Raw genomic sequence first — 25,053 nt, 5'->3', positions numbered from 1 at the left:
CGTCCTGCAGACGGGCGGGGCGGGACTTAGAGCCAACGTTCCAAAGGGGCGGTGCCTGGGCCCGCGCGTGCGCCGGGGGGGGAGGCTTCCCGCGGTTGCCATGGCAGCGGAAGCCTGCGCGGCGCCTGGCGAGAGCCGGCGGCTGGGGCTGCTATTCGGCAAGTGGGTCTTTCCTCCTCCCCCCCCCCACCGCCCCGTGACCCCCTCCCCAGCCTTTAATTGGGAGGGGGTCTCTGTGAGGCGGGGAGCCCATAAGTCTCGGCTGCTCTGGGTGGGAGGAGTGTTCTGTAGCATTGGGGAAGAGTGCCTCTGGGCATGGGCAGAGCGCCTTTTGCTTTCTAGCTCAGCACACAAACATAGGGGCGACAGTTTGGCCTAGTGGTTAAGGCACCAACTAAAAAGCAGGAGACTGGGAGTTCTAGTCCTGCCTTTTAGGCATGAATGCCAGCTGGGTGACTTGGGGTCCAATTCCCTCTCTCAGCCCTAGCCCACCTTGCAGGGTTGTTATGTGGAAAACAGGAGGAAGGGGTCTTATGTACGCTCTCCACCTTGAGATTACCTATAAAGCAATAAAAGTAGATCAAAAATGTAAAAAAAAAAGAACCCTAGTTAGGATAGCTAATGCACTCGCCACTCTTCTGAGACAACAATTTTTTAAATATATTTATATTTATTTGTATGCTGCCCCATTTCCAAGCTTGGCGCTATTTGAGTGGGGCGGTAGGAACCGTAGTTGTTACTGAGCTACGGAAGCTAATATAATAAACTTAGTTTGTAATACTTTTATTGTGGTGGGTTGCCCAGTCGCCCAATTGAATTGGGCATTTCGGTCCACCTACCGAGTCCTTCCCAAAGACCAGATGTGGGTTTGTTGGGGTTAAACGTTTGCAGGATATCAGCTGCCTTTTGCAACGGGCCTATTTATTGAATGCATACAGAATACAGATGCTTCCCCTTTCAGTGGCTTTTCCTGTGCTTTCAGGTAAGCCATTTTTCATGCCAGCGCCTTACCCGAATTGCTTCCCTCCAGGAACATCTGTCTGAAGACTGAAAAGCGCTTTTTTCTTACGGTTCAGATGACATCTGAGGGAGGGGAGACATCATGGTGAGTTTGTTGGTGAACCAAAACTACATGGAAAGCTTGCGGAAGGACATCACGGACCTCCAAGGGACTGTCATTAGCGTCTTCTCCCACGCTGGAGCGGTACGCTTTCCTTCCTGGAAATTTCCAGATAAAGTCTCCTGCGACTTGGACTTGGTGGCTTTGATGGGACAATATGACTTTGTGGAGAACGACCCTGAATTTACGCAGCATTCGCACGTGGTTCTTCTGGAACTAGTGATCGACAGGTAAGGTTGCATCTAAAGCTCCTGCGACTAGAATAGAATAGAATTCTTTATTCGCCAAGTGTGATTGGACACACAAGGAATTTGTCTTGGTGCATATGCTCTCAGTATACATAAGTACACTGAGAGCATACGTACATAAATCAGGCTTATAGTGGTAGAATAGTAGAATAAGAATAGAATAGGATAGATAGGATAGATAGGATAGATAGATAGAAGAGGAGAGAGAGGAGAGGAGAGGAGGAGAAGAGGAGAAGAGGAGAGGAGAAGAGGAGAGGAGAGGATAGAATAGAAGAGAGAATAGAAAGAGAAGAGAGAAGAGAAGAGAAGAGAATTCTTTATTGGCCAAATGTGATTGGACACACAAGGAATTTGTCTTGGTGCAAATGCTCTCAGTGTACATAAAAGAAAAGATACATTCACCTGCAGTACAGGAGTGATCAATTGAGCTGTTACTCCCCCTGCATTGCCGATTACATTTAATTTTCTGTGTGGGTTTTTTTTTTTTTTTTTTTAATATTATTTGTCCTGCAATGTGTTGGGCTTCCTTAAGGAAGGAGCAGTGGGGCATGGAGTTGCCACGAAATGAAAACAAGATTTCCTTTTGGCTCCCAAAGGCTTCTGTTGCTGCTCCAGAGTGTCACGGGATACACCGAGAGCCTCATCAGCGAAGAAGCTGTGCCCCCCTCCCGGGCGATAGGGCCCTCCATGTCTATCGGGCTGACTGTCAGGAAGTACTGGAACAGCACGTTGAAGCTGGGTGCCCTTTATCAACAGCTGGTGGCCGAGGTAGGCAAATGTCCGTTGCTTCCAGTGCAGCCAAAGGGGTGTGCGTGTCTGTCTCTGTGTATGTATATATGCATATATGTATGTGTGTGTGTGTGTGTGTGTATATATATATCTATATATACATATATACAAACACACACACACACACATATATATATATATATGTGTGTGTGTGTGTGTGTTTGTATATATGTGTTTGTATGTGTGTGTGTGTATATATGTGTATGTATATGCATATATGTATGTGTGTGTACGTGTATATATGTATATGTATGTATATGTATATGTGTGCGTGTGTGTGTGTGTTCTGTCTCACTTTTCCTCTTTCCCAAAAAATGAAAGAGTACAAACTCACACAAACACAGGCAGGCAGACTGGCTCGTACTTCACAGAGTTAATTCTTTGGAACTGATAACGTCCTTGGCATTCCAACACGCTCTGCCTGCCAAGTCCGAACTGATAACAAGTAAAAAGCTACTTACAGAAAATTACAAGGCAGCCCACAAAGAAAACCTGAAGTAAGATCAAACTTTGTCCCGTACAAAGTTCCAGCCGACAACACACCCACTTTTATCCCCTGTGGGGTGTGGCTCAATGACTCAGCTCATTCTCTGACCCTCCCACGCCTCCTATGTTGCTGCTCACGTTTCTCCCTACGACACTGCTTAGGATCAAGCCAACATTCTTCCTCTTGACTCCCTGTCAGGGGCTGATCCGATATGCCTTCCTCCTGATTAATCTCAGGCTCTTCCTCTCGGTTGTCTGATGAAACCTGAGGCATTGTCAGGGAGGAAGGCATTGCCAGAGAGGAAGGTCCTGGGGAGGAAGGCATTCCCAGTTCCTCCTCCTCATCTTCCAAGTCCTCTTCCTCTAACAGCACAGGCTCGGGAATCGGAGCCACAACATGTGTGTAGATATAAATATGTGTATGTATATATGCATATATGTATGTATGCATGTGTTTCTTTGGGAAACTCAAGTTTCCTTTGAGGATGACAGCTGGAGGGCTGGTTCCTTTTTCCTGCTGTTTTGTTTTTATATTACCTGGCCTATCTTGAGCCACCTAATTTGGAGTCATAACAGGCACAAGTCAGTTGTGAGGTGGATTGTTGACGCTTGCTGCTTGACAGTTTCAAGTGCTGGCAGAGCAGCAAAATTTTTCTTTCTCTAATAATCTGGTCAAATATTCCAAAGTCGTTTGGTCCATCATGTCACCACAACTCTTTTTTCTTTCTTTTCCTTTGTTCTTTCCCATTGCCCGCTCCCCAAATTGCATTCTGAGTGATTTTTAGGCCAAGCGATGTGTGTCAAACTTCGTGTCGTGCTGGAGGGTGAATTTTATTATTTATATACTTTCCTGCACCCCACGTGAAATAATGTTTTTTTTTATTTCTCCTTTTGGGCCTAGAAAAAATATACCAAAGATGCTTCTAATCTAAAAGTTTCCTTCCGGGCCACGAAAGCCGAGAATGAGCATTCGAAAAGCGTTTCTCCCGAGTCGGATATGACTTTGCCCACCTTTCAGTCTTCTCCGTTAACCTCTTCTGCCGGCAGCCGGCTGCTGGACAATGACTTCAGTGCCCGCTTGGATCCTTTGGTTAGTCTGCCTGGCCGGAGTGTCCACTCCCAGACCATTGAAAGCTCTCTGGTGCCCTGTGATGCCTGCGAGAGCACCCAGGTTAGCCTGCAGGAAGTGGGCAAGGCAATCATCGACCTCTGCGGCACCTTGAACATCTCCTCTTCCCTGGGCAAGTTCCTGAAGATGGTGGAGGAAAGACTTGGAGGCAAACTGCTGACGGCCATGGATGTCGGCTACTGGGCCACCGAGCAGAGCAAGGACCTTTCCCGCATCAACAAGCATATCCAGATGCTGATGGGACTCATCAACCCTTTGAAGGGAGAACTGGAAGAGTTCGAGAAGCAGAAGAACGAGCTGAAGAAGCAGCTGGAGAACCTGGACGGTTGTCTGCAGAAGGAGAAGGAGGCCAAGAGGCAACAGAGGGAGGAGACGGAGCAGCTCTTACAAAAGAAGGAGAGGGAAAGCCAGCAACTGATGGCCAAGCTGCAGAAGGCCAAGGAGGACCTTGGAAACCGTGAATATCTCTCTCGTCTTCTTCTTTAAGCCCCGCTGATGCCAGCTTTAGGCACACGGGTTGGGAAGGCTGGGAAGGCCAGCGGTTCTGATTCTCACAGAATCAGCTGTCCCTTCTTCCAGAGGGATGAGAATAGAATAGAAAGAATAGAATAGAAGAATAAGTAGAATAGAATAGAATAGAATAGAATAGAATAGAATAGAATAGAATAGAATAGAATAGAATAGAATAGAATAGAATTCTGATTCTCACAGAATCAGCTGTCCCTTCTTCCAGAGGGATGAGAATAGAATACTTTACTGGCCAAGTGTGATTGGACACACAAGGAATTTCTTTTGGTGCAAATGCTCTCAGTGTCCATACAAGAAAAGATACCTTCTTCAAGCACCGTAAGGTACAACACTTAATGATAGTCATAGGATACAATAAGCAATCACATCATACTAGGAAACAGTCAGTATAAAATAGAATAGAATAGAATATAGAATAGAATAGAATATAGAATAGAATAGAGAATAGAATAGAAAATAGAATAGAATAGAATAGAATAGAATAGAATTCTTTATTGGCCAAGTGTGATGGAACACACAAGGAATTTCTTTTGGTGCAAATGCTCTCAGGGTCCATACAAGAAAAGATACCTTCTTCAAGCATCGTAAGGTACAACACTTAATGATAGTCATAGGATACAATAAGCAATCAAATCATACTAGGAAACAGTCAATATAAAATAGAATAGAATAGAATATAGAATAGAAAATAGAATAGAAAATAGAATAAAAATAGAATATAGAATAGAATAGAATAGAATAGAATAGAATAGAATAGAACAGAATAGAATTCTTTATTGGCCAATTGTGATTGGACACCGAAGGAATTTGTCTTGGTGCAAATGCTCTCAGTGTACATGAAAGAAAAGATACATTCGTCAAGGTACATCATCAGGTACAACACTTAATGATAGTCACAGGGTACAAATAAGCTATCAAATCCTACTAGGAAACAGTCCATATAAATCGTAAGGATGCAAGCGACAGAATCGCTTGGGAAGGTCAAAGAGTCTTTTGTGTGGCTTCTTCCAGGAGCGGTTTCCCTGGAGATGAGTCTCTCCACCCTGAAAGAAAAGCTGAAGGTACAGGAAAGCACCATCCAGGAATTGGGTAAGAGCAAACTGCACCCTGAATTTAGATGGGTGTTTCTAGTTGGAAAAATTACTCTGTTGTTGTTTTTTTAAAAAAATCGTTGTAATTTTGAGCGTACACTACGCAGGGCAGTCGTTCAGCCAGGACTAACTTAGGTGTATCTGAAACGGTTGTGCTTTTCACAGAACAGGCCCGGAAGGACCTGCAGCAGGAGATGGAGTCCAAGATGGTGGACAAGGGCGAAGTACACCAACGGGAGGAGGAGCTGAAGGCCCTGAGCAGCCAGCTGGAGAGAGTGGAGCAGCAGCTGAACTGGACTACCCTGGAGCTCAACAAAGAGAGGGCCAGAGGGGACAGCATGCTCCAGCACCAGGAGGTGAGAGGGCCCAGCGGTGGTGGGGCAGAGGGGCTTCCCCGCTTCCTTTCCCCCCAGGAACTTGTAAGTTAGACTGGGAAATGGAAGATAGAAGGAGGAGCCTCTGTTGTCTTCAGGCCAAGAAAAGCAGGGGATGTGTCCAGAAAGCTTGCGGGAGGCTTAACCCTGTGAAAAGCTCTTGAAGCTTTCTTTCTTTCTTTCTTTCTTTCTTTCTTTCTTTCTTTCTTTCTTTCTTTCTTTCTTTCTTTCTTTCTTTCTTTCTTTCTTTCTTTCTTTTCTTTCTTTCTTTCTTCCCTTCCTTCTTCCTTCCTTCCTTCCTTCCTTTTTCTTTCTTTCTTTCTTCCTTTTCCTTCCTTCCTTCCTTCCTTCCTTCTTCCTTTTTCCTTTCCTTCTTTCTTTTTCTTTCTTTCTTTCTTTCTTTCTTTCTTCCTTCCTTCTTTCCTTCTTTTCTTCCTTTCCTTCCTTCCTTCCTTCCTTCCTTCCTTCCTTCCTTCCTTCCTTCCTTCCTTCCTTCCTTCTTTCTTTCTTTCTTTCTTTCTTTCTTTCTTTCTTTCTTTCTTTCTTTCTTCTTTCTTTCTTTCTTTCTTTCTTTCTTTCTTTCTTTCTTTCTTTCTTTCTTTCTTTTCTTTCTTTCTTTCCTTCCTTCCTTCCTTCCTTCCTTCCTTCCTTCCTTCCTTTCCTTCTTCTTTCCTTTCTTTCCTCTTCATTTATGCACAGTCCAGTATCTTCTTCATTATCTCTTCATCTCGTGGCGTTTCTTCATTTTTTTCCAATGTGGTGTGAATATAATCCACGCTGTTGTGCTTTCTTGGAAGCTCACAGTCAGCCAGAAACCCTTAGCTGACCAATTGAAGATGGGCATTATTATTACTATTTTTTTAAACTTTTACTGGCATTTCAGCGCCATCCTACGACCTTTCCATCTCTCCCTGCAGTCCCTCCAGGCCAAGCAACAGAATCTGATGCAGCAGCTGGACAGCCTGGACCAAGAATGCGAGCAGCTGAAGTCCACCGTGGCCGAAGAGGAAGATGACAACCAGATGATGAGAGAGAGGCTGAAGGAGATCCAGGAAGAAAAGTGGGAGATGCAAGGCCGGCTGGAGGCCCAGAAGGTCTGGGGAAAGGCAGTGGGGTAGGAACTATGGTCGTAAATTGGGCGTTATACCTGTACTGCAGGCTAACTCTGCCGACTGCCAGGAGTTCGATCCTGACCGGCTCAAGGTTGACTCAGCCTTCCGTCCTTCTGAGGTCGGTAAAATGGGAAGAACCAGATTGCTTGGGGGCAAAAGGCTGACTCTGTAAACCGCTTAGAGAGGGCTGGAAAGCCCTGTGAAGCGGTCTATAAGTCTAATAAGTGCTATCGCTATAGCTTTGCTCTTCTTTTTCTCTTGTGTTCCTTCCTTCCTTCCTTCCCAGTGGTTAGAAGGCAGTATTGCAGGCTAGCTCTGCCGACTGCCAGGAGTTCAATCCTGACCAGTTCAAGATTGACTCAGCCTTCCATCCTTCCAAGATCAATAAAATGAGAACCCAGATTGTTGGGGGCAAGAGGCTGACTCTATAAACCGCTTAGAGAGGGCAGCATATAATCCCAGCAGTATATAAATCCCAAGTGCTATTGCTTTGCTCTTCCTTTTCCCCTTCCTTCCTTCCTTCCTTCCTTCCTTCCTTCCTTCCTTCCTTCCTTCCTTCCTTCCTTCCTTCCTTCCTTCCTTCCTTGTGGTTAGAAGGCAGTATTGCAGGCAGGCTGACTCTGCTCACTGCCAGCAGTTCAATCCTGACCGGCTCAAAGTCGACTCAGCCTTCCGTCCTTCCGCGGTCGGTAAAACGAGGACCCGGATTGTTGTGGGGGTGGGGGCCAACATGCCGACTCCGTGAACCGCTCAGATAACTTCTGCAACCGCCGGTCGAGTCTACATGCTCTCGCTCTCCACTACCCTTTCCTCCCGCCGCTCGCTAGTTCCGAGGCCGGGCTTAGTTTCCGTCTCCCCGTAGGACTTCTGCTGTAGAATTCAGAAAGCTTGCAAGGTGACCTGCACCGCTCTCTCCACCCAGAAGCTCACGGAGAAACTGAGGCAGGAGAAGCGGACCTTGGAGCAGTCTGCCTCCGAACTGCAGAGGACCATCTCGGAGCTGGGAGAGCTGATCCACGAGATGAAGGAGAAGGAGAAGCTTTTGGTCTTCTTCCCAGACCTTCACATCCCCGTCGAGACCCGGTTCGAAAGTAAGTCCCGGTAAGGGGGGAGGAAGGAAGGGGAGAGGGGGGGGGCTGAAGCGACTTGCCGATTTAAGCGCCGCGAATTGCGGCTTTGCTCCGCATTAGGAAGGCTTCTCACTGGGTGGTCGAATGCATCAAGAAAGACACCAACGCAGGTTCTATCTTGGGTGAGCTGCCCCTCTCATAAGCTCGGGGAAGCTCTTTTATTAAAAAACACACAGTGATACGTCACAAGCAGTGAAGTCTATCCAATCATTAAGTTACATGAGTAGGAATATTAGTGCACACATAGTAACATCCAATCACAGTTACATGGTCAGTTTAAAAGGTACTAAGTAGCAAATCAGCGCTTACATTCCAGTTATTTGCCCATGATGACGTGTTTGTTGATTGATGTTCTCTGTTCCTGGTACGCGCTTTCAACCTATGTGAGGCCTAGCCTGTACCGAAGCTGTAGAAACTAATTTATTACTGCATCGAATCTGGACCCCAACCAAAGTTCTCCCCGCGTGAGGTTTAATCTGGGCGATGAGCAAAAAGCGCGATTCTTTTAATTTCACCCCCTCTCCACAGACTGAGCCATAGTTTCAACCTTGAGCCGGTCAGGATCGAACTGCTGGCAGTGGGCAAGAGTCAGCCTGCAATACCGCCTTCTAACCCCCAATGAAAGTAATATTAGCGAACGGGATTAATTTGTTTGTCCCTTTTCTTACGTAAAAGTTGGAGAATTAAGTTAAAAATGGACAAGATAGAAAGTCGAATGTAGAAAAGGGATAGATAATTATTGTCATGTAAAAGTGGTGATCTGGAATTAGGTTGTACACCGAAAGCAGCTTTTTTTTAATTTCTCTTTGTTTCGGAAAAATTGAATAAATCTTGTTTTTTTAAATATAACAATAACAAAAGTACTTTTGAGATTAGGCTCGTCTTGGAGTTCCTGACAGGGATGGGATGTTCCCTGGAATGCTGACACGTGGTTTGCCGTTGTTTTTTCCTGCAGTCTCCGGGAACGTCATGGAAGACATGGGGAAACAGCTGCAGGCCAACAACATCCGCATCAGCATTCTGGAGGAAGAGAACGCCCGTCTCCGAAACGCGATAGCCAAAATCAAAGAGCCGGCCCAGCAGGAGACACAGAAGGTAGGGGGCAGTGGCCCAGGGCACAACAGGGAGGGGGCAATCCAAAGGCACCAGGCCACTTGGACGCCAGAAAAAGACCACTGGTCCCAATTCTATCCCAATTCCAGAGAAGTCCAGCCTCTTTCTTAAAAACCTCCAGCGATGGAGCTCCCACAACTTCTGGTAGCAAGCAGTTCCACTGCTTAATCGTCCTGTTAGGAAGCTGCAGTGTCCCTGTGGCCACGATTTATAACACCTTTTTTTTTTTGGGGGGGACTGAAAACCGGCATTTAGTTCTGGTTTCCTGCAAAATGTGTCTTGTCCCCGTTCCAGCAACCCTCCACTCCAACCAATAACTCCGAGACAGACGTCGCTCAAAAGTTCTCTTTTATTTGAGGAGTAAAGTGGCACAACGGGAGGAACCCCAAATCTGAAAATCCCAGACTTCCTTGAGATCACTAAAAACTACAAATCCAACCCCCCCCCCCCCACACCACATGCCTGAATCCTCCTCCGTCGTAACTGAAGTCCTCCCCTCACATAGGTCCCTGTGGCCACTCCCAGATGGTCCTGGCTCCACCTCTGCGTCGGAGGCAGGACCCTCGTCCGAGTCCTCCCCAGACTCCTGGACTGGTCCCTGTTCTTCCCGACTGTCCGATTCTGCTGCCGTCGAACCACAACACTTGGGACAGCCTCGTCCTCACACACACACACACACACACACACACACACCAGCTTCTCCAAACATGCCAAGGGAGACGTGCCATCTCTGTCGGGCGGCCCAGAGTTTCAACTCCAATTCCTCCTCCTCTGAACCAGGCTCCAATAGGGCCCCAACACTGTTCTCCATCGTCACCCAGTGTTCTGACCCACACCCTTTTTCAACAAATCAAACACAATGCAAAAGAAACAGAAACTCTGTAATGCTTTTACAAAATAATTAGCTGTAATAAGCACAAGCCTTGCCGAGCTGGGCGAGACTTGCCGGAAGATAACAGACAAGAAATAATTTGCAAAATAAGAATCTTCAGATATAAACTCAGGATACTGGAATGTCCACGAGGCTGAGTTTCAAAACATCTTTGCTTCCTGCGAAGAACGTCTTCTGATTCATAGCTGGCTTTTATCGCTTAAGGGAGGGGCCATTACCTTGCAGCCTTACTCCCAAGTCGCCTGTGCTGCTGTAATTGTTCTTTTCTCCGAGTAATCCTTTGTACACGCGCACTTGGCACAGGCTCCTCGGGAACTTCCTCATTGCTGCTGCCAGCCCCCCCAATCTCGGAAGGCAGCACTCCACTCCCTAATGGTCCTCGCTTCCCTCAGCCGTCCACATCGGCTGCCGGCTAACCACAACACCCAGAAGCATCCGTCGCCACTCCGTGGATAGCGTCAATAGAAACGCCCTTCCTTCCGTCTCCTAGGATACTGACGCCTAATAGGGAATTCCTCTCTCCGTAGTTTGTCCTTCCAACCCAGCTGTGGATCCGGTCGGCTGAAAAACCGGGGCTTCAAGACAGCGCGATGCCGCCTCCCGTGGGGTGAGTGGGCTGGCCCCAAAGGGATCCATCCATTCAGGGGTGGGATTTAAAAATTTCAGCAACGGGTTTGCGGCCCGGTTGCTAGGTGGGTGTGGCCATGGTAGGCGTGGCCTACTGTAATGTCCTGTTTCTGGCTTCCGGTGGGCCTCCACAGCCCCGGGGAGGCTGTTTTTGCCCTTCCAAGGGTCTGGAGGCTCCCCCCTGGCCACTGGGAGGGCGAAAACAGCCTCCCCTGAGCCCTGGAGTCCCTCCGGAAGCCGTTTTTGGACTTCCGGAAGGCCCATTTGGCACCCTCCCCGAGCCTCTTTGCGGGCTCTGCACCTCCCTCGCATCCAAAACGGGCCTTCCCTCTTGGGAGGGGAGGAGCAGGGCGGGGCCAGCCAAGGATGGGATTTGGCAGTTCTCCAAACCGGCCGTAAATGTTAGCTATGGGCTCTCCTGAACCCAATGAACCCATAGCGGCCCACCCCCCAAATCCGTTTTGGAGATTTGGTTTGAAATGTGGGTGACGGGCTTCTCTGAAGCGCTGGCTTCTCCGATGGCTCCTTTTTTGCAGGTACCCCGGAGCGTCTGGCGTTCAGGGACAGATTTCCAGGCCTCCGACAAACAGCGGCCCCACGGCAAGCGCCTCGCGACACAGACCTCCCAACCCCACCGTGTCCTACACTCCTGCCCCCCAGTGGAGTTCCAGCAGCCAGCTGCTCAAGGCCCCCTTGGGCCCCGCTCCGTTCAACCTTTTCTACAAGGAGACCGTAAGCAGCCCTTACGCCCAGGCCAAAGGGAAGGGCCGCCAGCCCCCGCCAGGCCACTGTACCCGCAACCACCAGAAATAAAAAGAGGAAGCGCGCCCAAGGAGGGCTCCAGGAGCGTCACTGGGGATGGGTTGGGGGTGTCTCGGACAGTGGTGGGATTCAACCGGTGTAACAACTGGTTGGATGAGTGCGCGAGTTGAAAACCGCCTATTTTCAGCTCTAATACTTTAACTTCTACGGCAGCGCCGGTGAGTAGGATAGCTGAGGCGCAGCAACACACAAGAATAAAGGACAGACTAGGGCAGGGCAGGGGTGGGTGGGCGAGGCCAAGTGACCCCCATAATGGCGAACCTATGGCATGCAGAGCCCTCTCTGTGAGCCTGTGAGCCCAGCTCAGCTCCGCCCCAGCTCATCCCACGCAGAGCCATTTGTGCCGGCACACAAACTGCAGGCAAACTTACCTCACTGCACATGCGCGCGCCTCACAGCTCATTTTTGGCCAGTTTGAGGCATTTCTCAGCCTCCCAGAGGCTTGAAAAAAAAAGCCTCTGCAGGGTTTGCAGGACGAATAATAGGCCCATTTCATCACTTCCTGTAATACTGGAAGTGATGAAACGGGCCTATTATTTGGCCTGCAGAGGATTTTTTTCAAGCTTCTGGGAGGCTGAAAAAGGCCTCAAACCGGCCCAACATCAGCTGTGAGGTGCAGTGCAGGTAAGGGGGCGTGGTGGGGGCAGCGTGGGGAATTGTGCACGCATATGCAGGGGGTGGGGTGGGGGCACGCATTGTCTTCTGGGTACTGGCATGTGAGCACTCCAGCGCACAATTTTTGGCACAAGAGCCCAAAAAGGTTAGCCACCACTGGTATAGGGCAGCGGGTTGGACTAGACAACCTCCACGGTCCCTTCCAACTCTGTGATTCTGCAAAAGAGGAGGAAATGTCCGCACAAGGAAAGAATAGGACAAGAAAAAAGGACCAGTGGCACTTACTTCAGTTTGCTAGAATTATTTTTAATTAGGGCAAGGGGCTTATAAACCTCCCAACGAAGTCTGCAATATCTCAGCCCTTTCCGAGATGTCATCCCAGGACCTCCACAGCCCTTGCTCAAATAAGTTAGTATAAATAAGGAAGCATTTCAAACCTCCATCCCCATCCCGTCCCACCGGCTAAAATCTCGTTTTTCCTTTGCAAATGTTCCCCCCCTCCAAAAAAAAAAGGGGGGGGGGGTTTCGTCGGAAGCCTCATGTGTTGTCAGCCCTTCATTGCTTCACGAAATGAAACCCCCAAGGTGGGTTCCCAGAAGGTCTGGTTCCCCCCGCCAGGTCAGATCCAAGCTGCACAAAAATGTCCGGCGAGCAACACACCGAAAAGGGAGTGGATTTCAGTCCGGGGGTGGCAGGAGAGGATGCACAAACGAAGCCAGAAGGAATGATGATGAACGCATTATTTACACCTGCTCCTGTAGTTCCTGTCCTGGTGGGGCCCAGAGCGTAGACAGCACAGCTGCTTCTCCGCTCAAAGCAACCCCAGAAACGGTCCAAAACTCAAGGGCAATGTTTCTCAAGCTTGCCGGCTTTTAAGATGTGTGCCCTTCAACTCCCAGGATTCTCGGAGAGACGGCTGGGGAATTCTGGGAATTGGAAGTCCGTATATCTTAAAAGCTGCCAAAACTTGGGAAATGTTGCTCTCTATAGGATGGCTTCTTGGAAGGCTCTTGCTACCTGTCTCAGCAACAGTTTCCTGAAAGGAAGACAAAAGAAGAAGAAGAAAAGGATTTTTTTTTGTGTTAGAAGGGCAGGAAACCCTTCTAGGGTTGGCCAGAAAAGTGTTGGATCTGTCTGGTCATTGGCCATAACATCTGTGTTGTCCTACAAATCCCAGTGCCTCTTATTGCTGATTTTAGCCCTTGGTTGGCCGCCTAAATCAACAAACATTTCAGGATGCAAGGCTGATAGAAAAGAGCTTCATAAATCTGGAGCCAAACCCAAGAACTCCTGGGGTAGCCCAAAGGTTTCCTTGAAGCACGCAGAGTGCTATCCGAGCCAGCAGCCGCACATCTGGCAGTGAAGCCTGCCCCTCCCAACTCCAGGCACCTCCACAGCTGTACTCTTGATGGTAAGGTAAAGGTTCCCCTAGACGTGCTAATCATTTCTGGCTCTAGGGGACGGCGCTCACCTCCGTTGCAAAGCCAAAGAGCCAACACTGTCCGAAGACGTCTTCGTGGTCATGTGGCCGGCAGGACTAAACGCCTTCGAAGGCGCATGGAACGCTGTTCCCTTCCCCACCAAAGATGGTCCCTATTTTTCTACTTGCATTTTTTACGTGCTTTCGAACTGCTAGGTTGGCAGAAGCTGGGACAAGCAACGGGAGCTCACTCCGTGACGCGGCGCTGGGGATTCGAACCGCCGAACTGCCGACCTTTCGGATCAACAAGCTCAGCGTCTTAGCCGCTGAGCCACCGCATCCAGAGTGGCTAAGCACTTAAGAGTTAGACCAAGGTCAATGGGATTCAAGGGAAGTTGGAGTTGGTTCCTTGGTGATTACGCAGGGATTCTAGGACGATTCCTCTTTTAACTCTGTCTCCAGGTTCTGCCATTCCTTCTCTTACACATTAAGTTCGGTTTACTTTATTTCATTAGCCCTGGGGCCACGTCAAAGTGCAGCGTTCCAGACACAAATTATTACTAAAATCTGATTAAAAACAATTAAAAATGCAATTGAATAAAATACGATTTCAAATGAAACTGGAATAAAATACGATGAAAAATGAAAATTTACAGATTGGCAGAAGCTGGGACAAGGAACGGGAGCTCACTCCGTGATGCGGTGCTAGGGATTCGAACCGCCGACTTTTTCTGATCGACAAGCTCAGCGTCTTAGCCACGGAGCCAGAGGTTGGGGGGAACTGCAAAACAACTCGACAATCGTGCTTGCTTGCTTGTTCACTCACTCTCACCTGGGGTCTTGCAGGCCAGTGCAGTTTTCCCAGGCCGAGCAGTTTGAAAGGTGGTTGGGGCTTCAATTCCCAGAATACCGAGCGCCTGCTGGATGGTGGGGGGGAATTCTGGGAGTTGAAGTCCACGCCACTTTCAAGTTACCCAGGTTTAAAACAAGCAAACGGACATGAAAGCAAACATTTATCACATCTGACCAAATTAAGACACCCATGTATTACTCCCGCTTCTGCCTCTGAATTTTGGAAAGCAAGGCGGGCTCTTACCGAGAACGTTGTGTTTACAGAGCGGGCAAGTCTGTTGCAAGAGGAGCCAGGGGTCTACACAGTCCCGGTGAAATTCGTGCAGGCAGGGTAGGATCCGGAGACACTGTTGGGGCAAGTCAAGATCTACTCAGGAGTTGGCAGGAGGGTCCACCTAATGTCAACTTCATAAAATATTTCTATGGTCGTTTTAGAGTTGCTAACAGAAAGGAAGGGGGAAAGAGCAGTACGGCAGCCTGGAAATCAAAACTGCATTCCATACATGTTTTCAAAGATAATAAGTAGGTGACTGAAGTTTCTGCTTTGCAAAAATCTAACTGGAGAACGGGATGGATGACTCTGGGCTATGGATGTATCCCATTGGAGAATACGAATTACGATACCCCCAGGGGGTGGAGGGGAAAACCAGGGTAAGGGTGACAATGGATTAAGTGCATTTAGAAGCAAAAGGCGGATGTGCATTGGAGGAATTGGCCGCAGCCACGATTTTTATCCCGAGTCTTACCTGATTCTTCTGAAACTGGTCTAGGCAGATGGCACAGCTGTCAATCTCGTGCGCCCAGCTGTGGGGTGCCCTGCCGGGCTGGTAACGCCGGGTTTTCAAGGCCAGCAGCTTCTGGGCAATGTGTTGTTTGAGATCCAGCTGCAAGAGCGAAGATTACTATTAGGCCAATCGATAGGACTCTGCAAGAGTGAGGGATTATAGAAGGAACAGATGAGACATCCAGCCCTTGCTTATCGATGGAGACCGAGGGGAGCAAGTGGGCAGTTTTAAGTTTCTGGGTGTTGCCCTAAAAGAGGACATGACCTGGGGGGGCTCACATTGCAGCCCTGGTCAAAGGGGCCCAGCAGAGATTATACTACCTGAGACTTCTCAGGAAACAACTGAATGGAAAACTGCTGTTGACCTTCTGCCGCTGCACCAGAGAGAGTATCTTAACTTACTGCACCTCTGTATGGTTTGCCAATTGCACTGGGGCAGATAGGAAAGCACTCCAGAGGGTTAACGTCATTGCCCAGAGGATCCTGGGTTGCCCTCTCCCCTCTTTGGAAAAGCTTTATAGCTCCCGCTGCCTTAAGAAAGTTCAAAACATCCTCAAAGATCCATCTCATCCTGGGAACCCTTTTTTTGAACTATTACCATCTGGCAGACGGTACAGGATAATAATAAAAATAAGGACAGATAGGCTGAAAAACAGCTTCTCTCCCAGGGCAGTAGCTCTTTTGAATTCTGCTGTATAGTGCAGTGTTGGTGTGGTGTCGGGGATTTTCAGTTCAATGTGTGAAGGGTGAAGAATGTGTGTTTGTATTTATTTTCATGGTCATGGTCATGATGCGCACCACTGAAGATGGTGTTTGATTTCGTTGTACAAGGTGCAATGACAATAAACTAAACTTTAGAGCTCCCACTGCCTTAAGAAAGTTCAAAACATTCTTATTAAAGATCCATCTCATCCTGGGAACCCTTTTTTTGAACTATTACCATCTGGCAGCCGGTACAGGATAATAATAAAAACACGGACAAATAGGCTGAAAAACAGCTTCTATCCCAGGGCAGGAACTATACTGAATTCTATTTATTTATTTGATTTATTTGATTTGCCAATTGTTTACAAGATAATAAGTATAAATGTATACATAGTTGTGAATACATGAAATGGGTACATATAAGAAAAATAAAAGAATAAGAGAAACAATAGGACAGGGACGGTAGGCACGTTGGTGCGCTTATGCACGTATATCTCCTGTATAGTGTATATTATCTCCTATATATAATTATATATTATATATAATATATAATGTATATTATCTCCTGTATAGTGCAATATGAATACAACATTTGGGGTTTTCAATTCAATGTGTGGAGTGTGAAGGATAGGTATTTGTGTTTCATTTTGTATAGTTATAATGTACATTGAAGATGGCATTTAATTTCATGGTATGAGGTGCAATGACAATAAAGTAAAAGTAAAGTAAAAGTAAAGTAAAAGTAAAGTAAAAGTAAAGTAAAAGTAAAGTAAAAGTAAAGTAAAAGTAAAGTAAAAGTAAAGTAAAAGTAAAGTAAAAGTAAAGTAAAAGTAAAGTAAAAGTAAAGTAAAAGTAAAGTAAAAGTAAAGTAAAAGTAAAGTAAAAGTAAAGCTACGCCCGAGGCCAAGAGTGAGCCCACCTCAGATTCTTGGTCCAACTGACTGTGCCGGGATTGTCGTTGTGCCTGCACAATCACACCTGTGCACAGGAGCAACGCGATGAGCAGGATGGCGTTCCATAGCTGCTGGAGGTATTTCTGCCAACGGAGACCCACCCCAAAAGGAACACCCGTCACTCTGAGTTGATGAGTGGGTACAACCTGCTTACCCGGGTTTAGTAAAAAAAATCCAAAAACCTAGCAGACGCTTTTTACACAACTTGTGAATCTGGACTGGTTTTAGATGCATTGGTCTTTTTTTTTTCCTTGGGCTCAGCAAGCTGCGGGAACTAAGTTCCTTTAGTACACATAAATTAAAAATAAACACCAACACAAACCACACCGCAACAATTAACAAAACAGGGAAGGATTAAGGGATTGAAGACATCAAAAGCTAACAAAATACACAGTTGGAAGGAAGCTAGAACTCAGATTAGACTTGAGAAACCAGAATAATTTCATGCTGCACTTCCAGCAACTTTGCCATGTGCAGTTTGCCCTTTTAAACAGTCTTCCCAGCTGCAGCCAATGAAGGGGGTCAGGGCCCTTTCCTCCCCCATAAACCATGCAACTCATGTTGCTCCCTTCTCCGTTCCTCCCTGCGTGCCCTAGGATGAAGAGGGGGTGGGCCTGGGTCTTCCTCTGACTGCCCAGCTGGCCTGTGCCCTTCCCCAGTTTCCTCCACAGCCACCGGAGCCACACTCCCAGTCCCTGTCAGCTGTTCCACTTCTCCCTCAGAATCAGAGTCCAACAAGGGCATGACACCTGTAGCCTTCAGAACGTTCTTCTCCCGATGCACAGGGACCTACCAGTCAACACATTTCAAACAGAACACCTGGCTCCTCTGTCACCCACCTGGACCTTAGAGCTGTTTTCGCCCGTGCAGATCACGCCCTGCCACTCGGCATACATGCCACCCCGCGAGAGGCCACACGTGGACCACAGGGTGAGGGTTACCCCCTTGGAAGAGGAAAAAAGGGAGAAGGACTGTGGTTAGGCTACAACCAGGGATAAGAGGCAATGAAGCCGGTGGGGTTTCAAAATGACACACCACGCCACACAAATAGCAGGGGGTTGACCGAATAACAACAGCTGGAAGGGAACCTGGAGGTCTTCCAGTCCACCCCCTGCTTGCTCAAGCAGGAGACCCTTCAAATTTCTAGGTTCTATCATATCACAAGACCTAAAATGGAGACCTGAAATGGAGACCTAAAATGGAGACCTGAAATGGAGACCTGAAATGGAGACCTAAAATGGAGGCACCCACAGCTTCTGAGGCACCCACTACTACTGGAGGCAAAGCCACTGGGTTAAAATGTTCTCTCCCTCAGATTTCTCCCTGGCTCTGGGCAGATCCTCTCCATGAGAAAGAGCTGAAGGATCGGACAGGAACTACGAAATGGGTCCTAACTGGGAAGGTAGATACTGGCCAGGATGGGGGCCGCCGAGACTGGCACTTGGCCCGGCCTGGCATGGAGATGCAACCAAAAACTTGGACTGTTGTGACAGGAGTCGCTTAAGGGGCTTTCCTGGACGACGGAGAGTCAGAAGAGGAAAGCTCAGGGCACAAAGCTGCGGCAGCAAACTATGGTGTGTGTGTATGTGTGTGTGAGAATCCTTATGAAAGTGCCACACAACAGTTTTCAATGAATGGGCCCCTTGGCCGGGCTTCCCGGCCCAGGAATGTACCACCTCCCTCTGCCCTCGCCAGCCACATACCATGTTCTCCAACAGCCCTGCTTGATATGTGATCTTCGCTGTGGCCCGAAGACCTCTGCAAAAAATGAGGGAGAGGCAAGAATGAGTAACCGAGGTGGAAGGGACCTTGGAGGTCTTCTAGTCCAACCCCACCCCCCCTTCTCAGACAGAAGACCCTATACCAGTTCAGACAAAGAGTTATCCAATCTCTTCTTAAGAACTTCCAGTGTTGGGAGCATTCACAACTTCTAAAGACCATTTGTTCCACTGGTTAATTGTTCTCACTGTCAGGAAATTCCTCCTGAATTCTAGGTTGTTTCTCTCCTTAGTTTCCATTCATTGTTTCTTGCCCTGCCTTCAGGGGCTTTGGAAAATAGCTTGTCCCCCTCCTCTCCTTGGCAGCCCCACAAATATTGGAAAACTGCTATCATATCACCCCTTGATCCGTAAAGGTTCCAACTTTTAACATAGGTGTCAACTCATAAAATATTTCTATGGTCATTTTAGAGTGGCCAGCAGGGAGGGAGGGGGGAATCAGTGGGCAACTTGCATTCCATAAATGTTTTCAAGGATAGTTTCTAGGTGACGGAAGTTTTTGCCGCGCACAATTCTAACTGGAGAGCTTGCTTGATGACTCTGGGCTATGGAGGTGTCCCATTGGAGAATATGAATTATGATACACCCAGGAGGACGGAGGGAAAACCAGGCTCAAGGGTGACAATGATGTGTCACAGAGTCGGCTACACCCAGGCAGCGCCGGCATGTCTACTCCCAATAAATCTTTTAAGTTTTGGAACTTCAGCTTGAGACTCATGATTTAAATGGGGATAACAGCTGGAGCCCCTTACAATAGGTGGACTCCAGCTCCCAGAATTCCCCCGCAGGAATTCACCGATGGTCCTCAAATTTACAACCACTGTAGCCTCCCTCCAGTCACGTGATCAAAATCCAGGCGCTTGGCTATTGGTATTTATGACGATGGCTGTATTCGCACGATTCCCCGTTTGCGACTTTCCCGACAAGGAATTCTGGGAGTTGAAGTCCATAAGTCTTAATAGTTGCCCAAGTTTGGAGATTTCTGCCGTATATAGTCAATTGTTTTGGGATTATTATTATTATTTTTTTAAGAAACGTGATCAGGGACTTATTTTTTTAATGCAGATTGTCGGGGCTCCGGTAGTTACCCCCATTTAAATCATGAGTCTGTAGCCGAATTTTCAAAACTTACAAGATTTATTAGGAGTAAACATGTCCGGCACTGCCTGGGTGCAGCCGACTCTGAGACACATCATTCATTGTCACCCTTGACCCTGGTTTTCCCCACACACCCCTGGGGGTATCGTAATTCATATTCTCCAATGGGATACATCCATAGCCCAGAGTCATCTATCACGTTCTCCAGTTAGAATTTTGCAAGGCAGAAACTTCAGTCACCTAGTTACTATCTTTGAAAAACTATTTATGGAATGTACTTTCGGTTTCCAAGCTGCCTCACTGCTCCCCCCCTCCCTTTCCGTTGGCAACTCTTAAAAAAACCACTGAAATATTTTATGAGTTGACACAGATTTTCAGAAGCCTTAAGAGAAAAATTAAGACTTCACCTACAGGCTCCAGTCCTTCCCCCACTGGTACCCAGCAAGCTCACCGTAGCAGTGCCCCGAGGAGTTTCGTTACGTTTTCCGAGGTCTGAACGATCACCACGGGCTTCGAAAGGACCTGGGAGACGTCCAGCTGTAGCAGGGAGAAGGCAAGAAAGAGACCATCGGTTGAGGGGGGGTGAGGACAGGGGGCTCCAGCACCTCTCCAGCATCCTCAAAAGCCTTCATCCTTAGGATTTTTTTTATTAAAAAAACAAGAGTGGCCGCACTAAAAATTAGAAGAGACTAAAAAAAAATTAGAAATAGGGGGAATATTGTTATAACTGTTTTTATTCAACGTGTTTAAAGTGAATGTTAGAGGATAACATCAGATTTCGAAAGAGGATCTTTGCTCAGTATTCATGCTATTACTATTAGAAGGATGTAGCAAATCTTCTATATATATAAAAGCGAAAGACTGCTCACGCATCGTCATAAAATCTCCAGAACCGTAAAACCTACGAACTTGAAATTCGGCACATATGTTCCTCTTGGCTTCTACGGGCTCACTAAGAAAGGATTTTTCAAAATGACCATCAGAGCTATTAGTATTTCCTGTATTATTATTATTAACACGCTCTGATGCTAAGGAGTTCTGCTCCCCCTCCCCACCTGAAAAGAAATCTGCTCCAAATGCAAAACCCAAGCAGAGGAGTTTCAGTTTTAGTTTCACAGTACCAAGCAGCTTTAGTATAGAACAGTTGAGCTAAGCCACACCCAGGCTCCTTGCTCTCTCCTTGCTCACACAGCAAATACTGTTTCAGTCTCCAAACAGCCCTCAAGTCTCTCACACACTGACAGGACGTTAGCCAGATGATGCTGGTAGGCAGAGGCAGAATTTCGCCTTTATTTTCCTCCCCGAAAACTAAGCCCCACCACATAGTTTTGTAGCGAAGCACGGGCATCCAGCTAGTATTGAATAATTGAAAAACAAAGGATCGTATGCTAAAACCGATAGGTATAATAACATTAGATTTCGTAAGATTGATTCATGTGATAAGTTTTATCTGCATCAATACTATTTTTGTATCAATACGAATGATGCTCAAATGATCCTACACTGCCCATGAAATGATACTGATGTATGTTTAAAAATATAAACTTCACCCAAAATGAGAGAGAGAGGAAGAAAGGGAGGGAGGAAGAGAGGAAGAGAGAGAGAGAGAGGGAGAGGGAGAATGAGAATATCCATCCTTACCTCTCGGATTCTGTTCTGGTTCAGAGCAAGGATGAGCAGGGCTGAAGCACCCAAAACAAGGGCCCGTTTCATCTGCAGGAAGAAAAATCCACCAAGGAATTAGGAACCAGGAAGAGGACGGTGGCCTTTGGTCCCGAGTTAATTCCCAACCATTATTTCTTGTCCTGGCCTCTGGTGCTTTGGAGAGTAACAAGGTTGGAAGGGACCTTGGAGGTCTTCTAGTCCAACCCCCCGGTCTTCTCTGCACTCTTTCCAGAGTCTCAACGTCTTTTTAATAACACGATATAATATATAAAATACCGTGATCACCATAAAACATCTGCGAGTCGGGATTTTCATCTGTCTGTTTATTGGTTTCAGTCAGCCTGGCCAGGAGAAAGCTAATGAAACTCCCACTAAAATCTCTGTCTATTCCAGGGGTCCCCAGCAGAGGTGGGTATTCAGCCGGTTCAGACCGGTTCTGCAGAACTGGTTGCGGAAACTTTGAGTAGTTTGGAGAACCGACCAATCCCGCCTCTGACTGGCCCCGCCAACCCCATCTCTTCTCTGCCTCCCATTGAGTCCCAGCTGATCGGCTGAGTCTCCTTTGGTTGCCCTGCACAGGAGAACGGAGCTGGAAAGCAGGTTACTGGGGTGGGGTGGGAATGAAGATTTTGCAGTATCCTTCCTCTGCCACGCCCACCAAGCCACGCCCACAGAACCGGTAGTCTGTCTATCCCCCTTGCAAGATGGAGGTATCAAGAGAAAAACAAGCAGGTGGAACGCAGGTGAAGGGGAGAGCGGTACCTTGTCCACCACCGTGCTGGCGAAAGACTCCTCTTTGTGGCCCTTGGGGGCCTCCGTTTGCTCCTCCTCCACCGGAACCACCCCGATCCAGGTGTCCTCATTGTCCAGCCTTGGGTCAGTGTCATTCACCTGGTGAAAGAAGGCAACTGTTCTGACCCCTGTCCTTTCCCAACAAATCAAACACAATCCAAAAGGAACAGAAACCTTGTAATGCTTTTACAAAATAATTAGCTGTGATAAGCACAAGCCTTGCCAAACTGTGTGAGACTTGCCAAAAGATAACAGACAAGAAATAATTTGCAAAATAAGAATCCTCAAATACAATCTCAGGATACTGGAATGTCCACGAGGCTGAGTTCAAAATGTCTTTGCCTTCTGCAAGGAACGTTCGCTTCACAACTGGCTTTTAACTTCTTGAAGGAGAGGCCATTACCTTTCAGCCTTACTCCCATGCTGTTATAACTATTCTTTCCTACGAGCAATCCTGCGTGCACGCGCACTTGGCACAGGCTCCTCGGGAACCTCCTCATCGCTGCTGCCAGTCCTCACAATCTCTGAAGGCAGCAGTCCACTCCCTGATGGTCCTGGCCCCTCATCTGAGTCCTCGCTCTCCTTAGCCATCCGCGCCTGCTGCCGGCTAACCACAACAACAACATGGCCCCGGTTAGCTCCCTGGAAGCCCAGGACCTCGGCTTCCAGCGCCTGCTTTCCAACCCAAGGCACCTGGAACAAGCCCCCATGACATCGTGCGCATGTGGGGGGGGAGTTTTATTTGTACCTTAACGAACGTATTTGGGACCAGAATTGCCCTGGCTTAGGATGGCGGTCATGAAGCGAAGTGCGCTGGATATTACAACCTATTTGTGCCCCGGTTGTTAAGTGAATTGTGGCAGTGAAGTCATTAAATGAATCTGGCTTCCACACACACATCAATGTTGCTTTTTGGAAGCCCAGCAGTCATAAGTACAGGTAGTCCTCAAGTTACGGCCACAATTGAGCCCGTTTATTTCGCTAAGTGAAATATTTGCAAAGTCGGCTTCAGGCTGACCTGCCCGTCTTGCCCTCCCCCCATCCCTGGAGCACCGAAAGCCCCCTCCCCAAAGAGCCCCTCTCCCACGGGGTTCAGAAGAAGATTGAACCCCCCTCCCCCCATCCCTGGAGCACCAAAATCCCCCTCCCCAAAGAGCCCCTCTCCCAGGGAGTTCAGAAGAAAGTTGACCTCCCATCTGCCCCCATCCTTAGAGCCCCCTCCCCAAATAGCCCCTCTCCCACAGGGTTCAGAAGGTTGACCACTTCCTGCCCCCCTCCCTAGGGCACCAAGAGCCCCCTCCCCAAACAGCCCCTCTCCCAGGGGGTTCAGAAGAAGGTTGACCTCCCCATCTACCCCCCATCCTTAGAGCCCCCTCCTCAAACAGCCGCACTTTTGCTTAATTGTCCCAGGCAGTGCAGAAGGTTGACCTCACCTCTCTCCCCCTCCCTAGAGTACCAGGAGCCCCCTCCCCAAAGAGCCTCTCTCCCAGGGGGTTCAGAAGAAGGTTGACCCCCCACTGCCACCCATCTTTAGAGCCCCCTCCCCAAAGAGCCCCTCACCCACGCAGTTCAAGTTGGCCCCCTTTCTGGCCCCCTCCCTAGAGCACCAAGAGCCCCCTCCCCAAAGAGCCCCTCTCCCAGGGGATTCAGAAGAAGGCTGACACCCCCCCTCTGCCACCCACCCTTAGAGCCCCCTCCCCAAATTCTCCCAGGCGGCTCGTCGCCTCCGCCCTCCCCGCGTTGCCCTCCCCCTTTCCCCGGTCCCTCGCGTGGGGAGGGGCTGCGTGGGGAGGGGAGCGTCTCAGGCCACGGGAGGAGGAGGGGAGCCCCCGCAGGCTCACCAGCACCAGGCTGCCCCGCACCGCCGCCGCCGCCACCTGCAGCTCCAAGCCGGGCCGGCCCAGCAGCGCCCCTTGCAAGGTGCCGCAGCAGCCCCGGCCGGGCTCGCTGCTCCCTCCGCGCAGCGTCACCTCCACCTGCGCCGCCGCCGCTGCTGCAGCCGCCGAGGAGGAGGAGGAGGAGGAAGAGGAGGAAGCAGCAGCCTCGGCCGCCGCCAGCAGCAGCCACGCCAGCAGCCCCGCCGGCACCGCCATCGCCGTCGTCGCGCGCCCCGGGCCCAACCGCCTCGCTCGGGCCGCCCCTCGGCCGACAGACCGCCCGGCCTGGCCGCCTTCCGCCCGGCTGCACCGCCGCCTCAGCCGCCGCCTCCGCTGCCAGCCGAGCCCGGACGGGTTGAGCCTGGGCTGCCCGCTGAGCCGCCTCTTGGCCGGGCTTTGCTGGAGCGGTGCGTCCGTTGCATGCACGGGAAAGGGGCTAAACCATGGTTTGCATGGGGGCTCTGCTCCCGCTAAGCCCCTTCTTAGCCAGGGTTTGTTGGAGAGGTGCATCCATTGATATATGCAGGAAGGGGGCTAAACCATGGTTTGCACTAAGCCCCTCTAGCCAGGGTTTGTTGGAAGAGCTAAGCCATGGTTATGGGCTCCTCCCACTAAGCCCCCACTTAGCCAGGGTTTGTTGGCGAGGTGCATCCATTGATATGCGCAGGAAGGGGCTAAACCCTGGTTTGCATGGGGGCTCTGCTCCCGCTAAGCCCCTTCTTAGCCAGGGCTTGTTGGCGAGGTGCATCCATTGATATGCGCAGGAAGGGGGCTAAATCATGGTTTGCATGGGGGCTCTGCTCCCGTTAAACCGCCTCTTGGGGGTTTGTTGGCAAGGGGCTGCATGCGCAGGAGAGAGGGTAAGCCAGGGTTTGTTGGAGAGAGACTAAGCCATGGTTTGCATAGGGGCTATGCTCCCACTAAGCCCCCTCTTAGCCAGGGTTTGTTGGAGAGGGGCTAAGCCATGGTTTGCATAGGGGCTCTGCTCCCACTAAGCCCCCACTTAGCCAGGGTTTGTTGGAGAGGTGCATCCATTGATATGCACAGGAAAGG

At 48.9% G+C, this 25,053-nt stretch overlaps 2 protein-coding genes across 5 annotated transcripts; one reads left to right on the top strand and one right to left on the bottom strand.

The window, feature by feature from the left end:
• The first annotated feature begins 76 nt into the window (after positions 1-76).
• Positions 77-12,952, top strand: CCDC157 (coiled-coil domain containing 157). Of its 4 annotated transcripts, none has more exons than XM_087942630.1 (11): positions 77-162; positions 1,031-1,350; positions 1,965-2,136; positions 3,545-4,229; positions 5,312-5,389; positions 5,557-5,747; positions 6,683-6,859; positions 7,800-7,968; positions 8,963-9,102; positions 10,540-10,619; positions 11,176-11,471. In XM_087942630.1, exons 2-11 carry the CDS (start codon positions 1,103-1,105, stop codon positions 11,450-11,452), a joined length of 2,217 nt encoding a protein of 738 aa, XP_087798756.1. In that variant the 5' UTR covers positions 77-162; positions 1,031-1,102; the 3' UTR covers positions 11,453-11,471. The 4 variants fall into 4 exon arrangements, with proteins under 4 accessions (XP_087798756.1, XP_087798754.1, XP_087798753.1 ...); XM_087942628.1 differs by having other exon boundaries at positions 81-162; positions 7,740-7,968; XM_087942627.1 differs by lacking the exon at positions 77-162 and adding an exon at positions 12,695-12,952 and having other exon boundaries at positions 981-1,350; positions 7,740-7,968; positions 11,176-11,371.
• On the bottom strand, positions 12,362-24,464 carry RNF215 (ring finger protein 215). Its single transcript, XM_087942632.1, has 10 exons — positions 23,965-24,464; positions 22,094-22,222; positions 21,308-21,379; positions 20,118-20,203; positions 18,494-18,548; positions 17,630-17,734; positions 16,757-16,873; positions 15,095-15,232; positions 14,593-14,695; positions 12,362-13,112 (listed from the first exon to the last, which is right to left on the bottom strand). The coding sequence occupies exons 1-10, from the start codon at positions 24,214-24,216 to the stop codon at positions 13,099-13,101; spliced, it is 1,071 nt and encodes a 356-aa protein (XP_087798758.1). The 5' UTR covers positions 24,217-24,464; the 3' UTR covers positions 12,362-13,098.
• Positions 24,465-25,053: the final 589 nt, after the last annotated feature.

The sequence above is a fragment of the Notechis scutatus genome, chromosome 13 (genome assembly GCF_049901735.1).
Source record: "Notechis scutatus isolate UNSWTSFEM ecotype Mainland chromosome 13, rNotScu1.2, whole genome shotgun sequence".
NCBI lineage: Eukaryota > Metazoa > Chordata > Lepidosauria > Squamata > Elapidae > Notechis > Notechis scutatus.
The sequence above is the reverse complement of the archived record's forward strand: the minus strand, read 5'-3'. Positions and strand labels throughout refer to the sequence as shown.

Coding starts and splice junctions, on each gene's coding strand:
- RNF215 (XM_087942632.1), bottom strand. CDS start 24,216: ATGGCGGTGCCGGCGGGGCTGCTGGCGTGGCTGCTGCTGGCGGCGGCC. Junction 17,735..18,493: donor CAGGGCTGTTGGAGAACATG/GTATGTGGCTGG, acceptor TCCTCTTCCAAG/GGGGTAACCCTCACCCTGTG. Junction 16,874..17,629: donor AAAACAGCTCTAAGGTCCAG/GTGGGTGACAGA, acceptor CTCCGTTGGCAG/AAATACCTCCAGCAGCTATG.
- CCDC157 (XM_087942627.1), top strand. CDS start 1,103: ATGGTGAGTTTGTTGGTGAACCAAAACTACATGGAAAGCTTGCGGAAG. Junction 9,103..10,539: donor CCCAGCAGGAGACACAGAAG/GTAGGGGGCAGT, acceptor CTCTCTCCGTAG/TTTGTCCTTCCAACCCAGCT. Junction 11,372..12,694: donor ACCTTTTCTACAAGGAGACC/GTAAGCAGCCCT, acceptor TCCCCCCGCCAG/GTCAGATCCAAGCTGCACAA.